Raw genomic sequence first — 10,792 nt, 5'->3', positions numbered from 1 at the left:
AAAGGTATACTAACATGAGGTTGTTGGACCCTAGACACAAGCGGTTATTATATAAGAGCTTGAGAAACTTGGACCTCTTGACCCGAAACTTGTGGTTGCGAGGTAGAAGGACCAATTTTTATAGGTTGAGATACAATTGTTTGAACTTGTGAACACGGTACAGTGGTAACAACAGGTGTAGTAGGAATAGCTAACACAGTTTGCATTGGTTGTGTTGGATACACAAGCCTTGATTGAACTGGCATTATTGGTTTCCATTAAGAGACTCACATTCCAGGCTGACCTCAATACCGTGGGATACTACCATATGATGCTCCTCCAGGATATGGAGGATAAGGTGAATAAGAATGTTTCTCTCCATATGGTGGAAATCCAGTATGTAATGGATACATAGGTCGTTGTTGACTAGATTGCCCAGTTTGATATTGATATGTAGGATCAAACTGTTGAGCTTTCGTTAATGAAGAACTAGGTAAAATTCTAGTTGAGGACATGGGTGATGACCATGGTGTAGAAGCAACCTCTAAGTGGGTTCCAGATAAAGATTGGTAACCAACCAGAATGGATGATTCACCATATAGGTGCGACTTAGGTGTAGTAGAAAACATCGAAGAGGTTGCGACAGAAGATTCTGCCGCAGTTGCATCAGATGATACAGTCTGGGATGTTGATGGTTGTTTGGCCATAGTTAACTGACCCAAAAGATGTCCTAAAGAATCAACAGGTACTTGAAAAGAAGCAAGATCAAAAGGAGTAGTAAAATTAGGAGTATAAGGATAAAGATAAATCCTAGTTCCAAAATGGAATGGGGTTCCAGGTGTAGTATATTCTTCTAATTCTTCCTCAACAACAATTAAACGAGGTGGAATAACTTCACCATCTGGTCCACAATAGACTTCTGGTGTTGATAAAGTAGAAGTTCTAGTAGTTAGTGATGTCTGAGGGTTAAGCAGTTGATCATCTTCTGGTAAAGTAACAACTTATGAATGTTCAAATTTGAAGTCCATATGTTCCAGCAAAAGAACAACAGTTTTAGAGAGATGTTCCTAAACAAATTCAGGTTCAGAAGTAACTTCGGTTTGAACTGTGATAGATTCTAGATTAACTTCTCGTTGAACTAATTCAAGTTCAAAAGTAATTTCTTGTTGAGAAACTTCAAGTTGTGGATCAACTTGTTGTTGAACAAGTTCAGTTACTGTTTCACTAATATCAGTGATAATGTCCTGTTACACTAAAAAATGTCACCTTGACTACTTACAGTTAGTATGGCTCAAATCAACAGTCATGCTACCCTCTTAGGCAAGTCTCATGCCTCTGTTATCCATCTCAAACTCAAAGAAGAGAGCAAGTCTTGTAAAAACTATGTTTATCTCTGGGGTCGCAGGTTCTCTCTAGCCTTACCTGCGGGGACGCTGACCATGTTCACAAAATCTGCGTCCATGGATGCTCTGTATGTTAAGGGACAGGTGCGTCCCTCTGTAAAAGGCAAAATGCGCGAGTTTTATCTTGAAAAAGTTACTTGTGGTTACTTCTAGAACATTCTAGAGGTCGGTTTGATGAAATGGATGCGCCTCCAGTTGGTTCATGTATCTCTATTAAGGGGGAACTTATCCCATCAATAAGGGAGCTATCCCACCCAAGAGGGGGATGATCCCATTGATAGTGGACCTGAATAACCTCTTTACAGCACTATAAATAAAGGCATTGAGCCAGAAGGAGGAGAGGTTGGAGCTATACATTTTCTTTGGGTAAATGCTGCAGGATTTAGGTCTTCCATTAGAGCCTTTGTGAGGAGAGATTGTCTTCACTTGATTCTACTTGGGAGAGGGTGAGCTTTGTCAAAGTAGAGGAAAACCCTTGATGGACCCTGGGAGGAACTTGCACAACACCAAGGCCAGGTTGTAAGAGTTTCTTTGTTTCGTTATTAATACAAACTGGTTTATTTTTCTCAATAGCTTGTGTTAATGAGTTATTTCATGTGTTCCTTGGTCTGCATGTTGAATATATGTTTTATTATAAGAAATGCAAGTGCTTGGTAATTGTTTGATTGTTTGTGGTTGCAGGAATTGACTTGAAGGAGGAGCTCATCCGGATCGTCAAGAACGGACTTCAACAACAGCGTTTTGGAACAACCTTATTCCAAAACGCTGTTGTTGAAGTCCGTTCTTGACGATCCGGATGAGCTCCTCCTTCAAGTCAATTCCTGCAACCACAAACAATCAAACAATTACCAAGCACTTGCATTTCATATAATAAAACATATATTCAACATGCAGACCAAGGAACACATGAAATAACTCATTAACACAAGCTATTGAGAAAAATAAACCAGTTTGTATTAATAACGAAACAAAGAAACTCTTACAACCTGGCCTTGGTGTTGTGCAAGTTCCTCCCAGGGTCCATCAAGGGTTTTCCTCTACTTTGACAAAGCTCACCCTCTCCCAAGTAGAATCAAGTGAAGACAATCTCTCCTCACAAAGGCTCTAATGGAAGACCTAAATCCTGCAGCATTTACCCAAAGAAAATGTATAGCTCCAACCTCTCCTCCTTCTGGCTCAATGCCTTTATTTATAGTGCTGTAAAGAGGTTATTCAGGTCCACTATCAATGGGATCATCCCCCTCTTGGGTGGGATAGCTCCCTTATTGATGGGATAAGTTCCCCCTTAATAGAGATACATGAACCAACTGGAGGCGCATCCATTTCATCAAACCGACCTCTAGAATGTTCTAGAAGTAACCACAAGTAACTTTTTCAAGATAAAACTCGCGCATTTTGCCTTTTACAGAGGGACGCACCTGTCCCTTAACATACAGAGCGTCCATGGACACAGATTTTGTGAACATGGTCAGCGTCCCCGCAGGTAAGGCTAGAGAGAACCTGCGACCCCAGAGATAAACATAGTTTTTACAAGACTTGCTCTCTTCTTTGAGTTTGAGATGGATAACAGAGGCATGAGACTTGCCTAAGAGGGTAGCATGACTGTTGATTTGAGCCATACTAACTGTAAGTAGTCAAGGTGACATTTTTTAGTGTAACATGTCCTCAGGTAATTGTGAAACTTCTTCTTCAGAAACGGATGTACCAGAAATAGTTCGAGTAACTGGAGTATTAGCACTTATAAAAATGGATGATTCTAGTAATGCAGATGAAGAACCAGGAGTTCTTGATGAACCATACTCAGTTAAGCGAGATCGCTTCGACCAAATAGGTGTAGTTTCAGGTGGAAAAGGAGGTTTACTCGTTGTTCTCCATGAACGATTGGGTAAGGGTTGATGTTCCTCCATGATTTTTGATTAATTTTATTACGAAAAAGAAATAAACAAAAATGGGTAAGCTAGGAAAAAGGTTTACCAAGAAACTATGAACTACAGAATACCTCCTGGCGAACCAAGAAGTATGGGCAGGCAATCTCCCCAAATTCTATGTTCGGTGTATCACTGTGTACAAGGTAGCCAACTCGATTACCTAAGGATGGATAACAACCTAGTGTTGTCCTCCCATATATACCCAAAAGTACATGGAGGCCCAACTTGTATAAGCGTTGTCTAATGCAAAACCGCATAGTGAGAGCATACCCATATACTTTACGTACTGTAACACCGCCCTATATACCCGAAGGTACGTGGATGAGCTACGATATACTCATGTACGTGGAATGAGGTATCACACTAGGAATATATTATAGACAAGTTATTGACAACTGATTTGTTTTATGATGCCACAATACCTCTCTAGCCTAGAACCACTAAATGTTTTTCGTTAATGACTATTCTCCATTAGGTAAAATGATGTTAATTTTAAGTTGATCTTGCTTAGGAATTTTCCTTTCAAGTTCACCACGTGATGTACTTTGAAATTCCTAGGAATGCAACTATTATGATAAGCATCCTTTCCATTTAATTTAATAATGAAAATACTAGCTACTAGGGATATAGCAATGAGATCTCTTTCGATCAAAGAGAAAAGAGCACAATCTAATGCAATTTCCCTAAACTATTCCTATGAGAACACACAAACATTTTCAATGCAAGATGCATGTATTTCTTTTTTATTTCCTTAATGTGAATGTGAACAAAAAGGAAACTAATGCACATACAATCAATCAATATTTAACAAGAACAAATACTTTACGATAGTTCTATTTCGAAGGAAAAGAAGACTTTTATGACACTTTCTTTCGAACAAACATTGATTGATATAATCTAACTTTGACTATAGATCGATAATGACAAAGAAAAAATTTAAGAAACATTAATCAACCAAGTCAAAGTAGGGCTAGAAAAGGAGATAGAAACTTATTTTTTGAGACATGACATTCATTAACCAATTAGCAAGCAAACAAACACAAGAAAGTTGGCAAAAACCCAATCCAAAGGTTGGAAACTAACTGACCTTAGGAGGATCAGCGCAGCCCTGAATTGCAGACAGTGCACTTCAGAGCATTGTCCCTAAGCCAAGGGTGCTCTGCAATGCACTGTCTCCCTCACAAGCCTATGCTGGTGACAATGAGCCATTTCAGAAGGAAATTTAACACAGTTTTGACCAAAATTCAATGCAAAAGAGATGAAATACAATCAATGAACACAAGTAGGGTCTGCAAGAGTGTCCTAGGAGGTGGATAAGCTACTAGGAAGGATGATCTTCCCCATAGGCATCGCCAATTTGTTTTGGAGAATTTGGTATCTACGAATAAATACTAATTCCCTAGATAAGTAGCCATATCTAAAACAACAGGTTAAATCACTTTAGCCTTTCCCTATAAGCAATAGATAAAACAACGAAGATGAGAAGACCTACTTGTAGTTCTTCTTTCCTCTTGTCTCCTTTGTATCGATCCTGTCGCTCCTTCCCGTACTTAACACACTTGAAAAGTACCTGTAAACACAAACAAAAGACAAAGAACCGATCAAAGTAAATATCTATTGAATACAAGTAAATGGAATCAGATACATTCACACATATAAGCATCATATAACAATACAAACATATGGGAAAAAGGTTTAAATACTTTTCTGAATAGAAGAAGGAATTACAACCATCATGTCTGATTCGAAGTCACTCCTCTAACTTGGATCCCATCCACATCACATCAAAAGCATGACAAAATTGAAGCATAACAATACTTGTCTCAAAGCCAATTCTCATAGCAACATTATCTCCTTACAATTCAACATAATCCAGCCCTTGATCACTTAGATGAGTGTTCAATTTATAGGAGGATGAAGGAGCTTATGTCATAAATTGGGGTACTGAATGGCCTTCCATACTTAGAATTAGTTCCATGGAGGAAGGGATGAGGGGATAGGATGCATCTTAACTCATTCCTCATCCATTTTCGAGCTCATAGGAGTTGATAAGTGAGGGAAAATTCTAGATGACTCCAGGAGATAAGAATATTCCCCAAACCCTATGTGAATTTTGCTCAATCTCACCCAGCATAGGTGAAAGAGGGCCTAAGTGCTCTGCAGAGTACCCTGGCATGGACTCAACAGCTCTATAGCACACCCTTACATGGGCCTACCTACATTGGTCCCTCTAGAGGTCATTTTAGGATGTCTTCAGGCCATGAAACTGTCTGGGAAGGAGGAATTCAAAAGGTTGACTTGTTTAGGGCATGTAGCAACTAGAATTAGGGTTTGATGAGCCCTAAAACACTGATATGGATGATGGGAGTGATGTGCCCAAATGGATCCGTAATAATGTTGTGGGGGCTATGTTTGTGATTTTATCTGAAATATTTTGTGCACCTTGAATTCAATGTTGGATGAGGATCATGAGACATGAAATGACTTATCATTGAACGATCTGATATTGATTGGGATAGATCTGATTATGTACACATGTCGTATTATTTAAATGTCATGATCAAGGTTTGTCTAAAGTCTGGAATAGCAGTGAAGTTATGAGTTAATATTTGCATATCTATACACTGGTTTGTCTTGGTAAAAGTGCGTGTACACACAGGTTCTACTCTTCCAAGTAGCTTATACAAAAGAAAAGCCTATTCTTTAGATTTGACTAATCTATCTGATCAATTCTGTTGTTTTTCAATGAAGCCTTCTTATATCTAAAACTAAATGCATAATGAGTTTGATATTTGATTGATTGATTGTATAAGTGAGAAGGGTGATATCTACTACTTCTTGTATAAAGCTCTGTAAATTGAGAGTAGATGCTCAGTATATTACTGGTTGGTACATACTTGATTCAGAAGTTTTATGTTTTAGTAGTTTTGAAGGTATACATAGGTTTGATTAAAGGAAGTGGCGTATACACGTAGGTTGGGTTTAGGAAAGTAGCGTATATGTTCTAATGCATGATTTTTGAGGTTGTAGCTGGTTCTGAATGATAATGCAAGTTTCTGGGTTAAGAATAGTGTTCTGGTGATAGTGATCTGATTATTGAAATTAACTAATTATTGGTTGATGCAGTTTGAAAGTTCTGATGGGTCTAGTATGAAAATTGGATGAAATGAGGTCTTCATGTGTACCAGGAGAATCCAGTCAAAAAATTTATGAAACGCAATCCCTGGAAGAAGAGAGAAGGTTGTAGCCTTCTGCAGGTCGGAACCTACGTACTAGTGAACACATTGGCTAGTACAAGAACTAGGGGTTGTAGCTCCCTTCCAGTAGAAGCTGGAAAACGAGAGAAGGTTTTAGCCTTCTACAGGTGGGTGCCTGCGTATTGGTATGAGTCTGCACCAGTATAGAATTGTAAATAGATTTTCTTATTATTAAAATAAGATAGAGATGACAACAGCAGGTGGTTTTCACCCACATTGGGTTTCCACCTTAAATCTTTCTGTTCATGTGTGTTGCTTATGTGTGATGGTTTATTCTATTTTTTACTGCACTGTTTAATAAGTTACCGATGCATTGGTTAAAGATCAACACATGATAAATTGACTAAATCACAAGTTCTCTAGGTATTCGCTAGTTTCTCTAATAACAGTAGCATGTACATGCTAGTTAACTTCATAGAAGTAGCGTATATAAATTTATTTGGGAAATGAAAAATTATTGATCTGATAATACTGATTCACCCCCCCTCTTAGTGTTATTTCCAATAATTGGTATCAGAGCAGGTCCTTTAGAAGAGGCTTGATCACTTGAAGGATGATCTTTCAAGATGAATAATCACAAAGGCATGGGATCCATCAGACCATCAATCTTCAATGGGAGAAACTTAGTATATTGGAAAATAAGAACCAGAGCCTATCTACAATCGCTTGGAGTCGATGTTTGGGAAATTGTGAATGGAGGATATCAATTTCTAGCAGCAATTCCTATACAATCTACAGGTAAGAAGTTATACGAAACCAATGCCAAAGTTTTCAATATGTTATTGGGAAGTCTGTCAGAATCATAATTTGTCAAAGTCATGCAGCTCAAGACAGCCAAAGAGATATGGGACAAAATCATTCAGAGCTATGAAGGAGACTCTTAGGTAAAACATGGTAAGCTTCAAACTCTCAAAATTTAGTATGAAACTCTTAAGATGCATAGTGATGAGAGTGTTGCTAGTTAATTTTTACGTATAAATGAGATTGTTAATTGTATGAAGAATCTGGCTGAAGAGATAAAGGAAACTACTTTAGTTGAGAGAATTTTGAGATCTTCTTCTTCTAAATTTGAGTCAAAAGTGTCTGCCATAGAAGAAAAATAGGATCTTCAAACTATTATTGTGACTCCTCTCCATGGAAACCTAACTTCCTTTGAAATGAGAAAAGGAGGTCCATCATATATGAGAGAAGCCACTTTTAAAGTGTTAGCAAAGGGAAAAGAAAAGAAAAAGCACAATGAATCAGAACACATTTAAGAAGAAGAAGATTAGGTAAAGTTTGTCCAGAAGCTTCAACGGGGTTCTAGAAGATTCAAAGGCAAGCTACCTTTCAAATGCTTTTCTTGTGGTAGAGTTAGCCATTATGCTACCAAATGTCCTCATAAAGATAAATATGAAAAGGGACAGGAATATGAAAAAGGAAATAGAAAATAGGTTGTGAATAGAAGGAGTTACTATACGCATGAAAACAGTGATGGCTTATCCAATAGTGATGAAGATGAAACTGAAAAAGAATATAGACTACTCATGGCTTATGACAATGATAATTTTTTGGATGCCCTAGAAGAGAAAGACTTCCTTGAAGAAATCACTAAACTAAAAATCTGTTTAGAATAAAAGAATATTATCATAGATATGTTGACACACCAACTCACTGAAAGAGAAAAACACAATGAAAATCTACAATGTGAAATTGTGGGTATAAGAAAAGAACTTAAGAAGAAAAAATCTCTTAATCTTAGATTTTCTAAAGGATCTGAAACTTTAAATGAAATCATCAAAGTTCAGCGTTCTCCTCTGATGAAGACAGGTTTTGGATATACTCAAGAATCATCTCAATCACAGAAGCCGTTAGCCTCCACCAAAAGTTATCTTGATGTAGGAAAGACTAGTGAACAGTATGTCAATCATCAACAAAGGCCTAAAATTACTCATCAAGTAAATCATGCCTAATTTAATCCAAGGATGAATATCAGTAGGAGCTTCAACCAATAGGTAAACAATGTCAAAAGATTCTATGATCACAAAAACTTCTTTAATGGGAAATTTTTTTCATATCATAAATTTGGGCATAAGTTTGTTCAATGTGTTTCTTACAAAACCATCATGACTAGAGAAGCACGAAATCAAAGGGGTGTAACAGGTATGAAGAAAAGTTCCTATAATAACTTTTCTCCTCTTGAAAATGAAGTAGAATGTTCAATTTGTAACAACTTTTGTCATGAAGAATCTGAATGCAGGAGAAAAGTTCGGCCATCACTTCAAAAGGATCAAAAATCATTAAATCCCAAGATATGGAGAAAGAAGGAATCTCAATCAGAAATATGTGGCATAGATTTTTATGCAGAAGGAAAAGAAAATTAGTGGTACATCGACATCAGATGCTCCAAACACATGACAGGTGATAAAGAGAAACTTCATTCATATAATGCTTTAGAAAATGAAAATAATGTCTCATTTGGAAATGACACTCCAGTTTTCATTAAAGGTAAAGGTTATGTCTTCTTGAAAGAGAAGGTTAAAGATGGAAATGTCATGTATGTAGATGGTTTAAAGCATAAACTGTTGAGTGTCAGTCAAATGTGTGATCAAGGAAATGAAGTTATGTTTCGATCAAATGGATATGTGGTTTGTGAGCTTGATACAAGAAATATTGTAATCAAAGGAACAAGAACTCCAAAAAACTTACACATACTCAAAGGAGGACAACAACAATTCTATCTAAGAAAAACAAATGAAAAGTGGCTATGGCATAGAAGATTGGGACATCTTAGCTTGTATCAAATAAGAAAAGCATGCAGGCTCAAGGCAGTTCATGATCTTCTAGATATGAGCATCCTAGAAAATAACATATACGTGTCATGTCGGTAAGTAAACTAGAGTTCACATCAATGAAAAAGAAGGATCAGAAATTAAGCCTCTTGAACTCATCCATACTAATTTATGTGGTCCAACAAGGAAAAGGTCACCTCGTGGAGAAGAATACTTTATTTTATTTATTAATGATTTTTCTAGGATGTGCTGGATAGGACTACTGAAGCATAAAGATGAAGCATTTGGAAATTTAAAATCCTTCAAAGCTTTAGTAGAAAATGAATCAGGACAAAAAATCAAATGTCTTAGATCTGATCGAGGGGGAGAATTCATATCAGATGAATTCTTTGACTTTTTTGAACAACATGGAATAAAAAGGCAATTCCCCATCGCAAGAACTCCTCAGCAAAATGGCGTGGTGGAAAGAATGAATAGAATAGTTCAATAAATGGCTTGAGATATGGTTGATGAATTTGGAATGCTTGCAACCTTCTAGGGTGAAGCTGCATTTTCTATCGTGACTATTCTCAACAAAGCGAATGTTCAGGTAAACAGCAATCAAACTCCGTATGAACTTTGGTATGGTAAGCCTCCTACTGTAAAACACTTTAGAGTTTTTGGAGGTAAATGTTTCATCAAAAGGACTAATGAAAAACTTGGTAAGTTTGAACCCAGAGCAAATGAAGGAAGTCTTCCTGGTTATTCATCCATAAGTAAAGGATACAAATGCTATAACAAAAGACTTTGGAAAATTGTTCAAAGCATTGATGTTGTAATTGATGAAGCATACAAAAATCCAGAACAAATGAAATCAACAGAGGAATATGACAATGAGGAAGATGGGGAATGCTTTCCCACATCAAATCAAAATGATATAGAAGAAGAAACCAATGAAGCACCAACAGAAGATATAACAGACAGGGAAAAGACTCCATCCAGGTATGTTCAGAAGAATCATCCAGAATCTCAAATTTTAGGACAAAAGGGTCTAGAGTACAGAAAAGAAGAACCCTTATAGGGACCTCAAGTTATCTAGCATTACTATCCTTCACAGAACCTTAGAATGTAAACAAAGCCTACAAAGATGAATCTTGGGTCAAGGCCTGTTGGGCAGTGGATCCCCCGCATAATAGTTTTGGGGCTTAAAGCCCACAATTTTGGGTAATGGTATTGTAAAGGCTCTGCAAAGTGTGCGGAGAGCGAATTGTAATGAGTCAAGTGAAAGGGTTGTCAACCCTCAAATAATGTAAGGTAATGTAAAGTGAGTCGGCCTACCCATGGTCCATGGACCATGGCAATGTATAAATAGGGCAAGGCTCTAAGGATAGAGGCAAGTTTTAGATCAGATATTAAGTGATATGGGTTTTTGAATGAAATCTTCACTCTGAGTCTATAAGTTCGAGTCTTGGGTC

The 10,792-nt window shown here is 37.2% G+C and overlaps 1 protein-coding gene across 1 annotated transcript in view; it reads left to right on the top strand.

The window, feature by feature from the left end:
• The first annotated feature begins 3,128 nt into the window (after positions 1–3,128).
• The window catches only part of LOC149140064 (uncharacterized), a 47,238-nt gene continuing 39,574 nt past the window's right edge, over positions 3,129–10,792 (top strand). The window contains exon 1 of the mRNA XM_089450887.1: positions 3,129–3,267. Within this exon, the coding sequence (XP_089307013.1) occupies positions 3,129–3,267 (139 nt within the window). The remainder of the gene's footprint in view (positions 3,268–10,792) is intronic.

The sequence above is a fragment of the Pinus tabuliformis genome, chromosome X, assembly GCF_031772625.1.
Source record: "Pinus tabuliformis cultivar Carrire ecotype Pingquan chromosome X, CPIR1, whole genome shotgun sequence".
NCBI lineage: Eukaryota > Viridiplantae > Streptophyta > Pinopsida > Pinales > Pinaceae > Pinus > Pinus tabuliformis.
The sequence above is the reverse complement of the archived record's forward strand: the minus strand, read 5'-3'. Positions and strand labels throughout refer to the sequence as shown.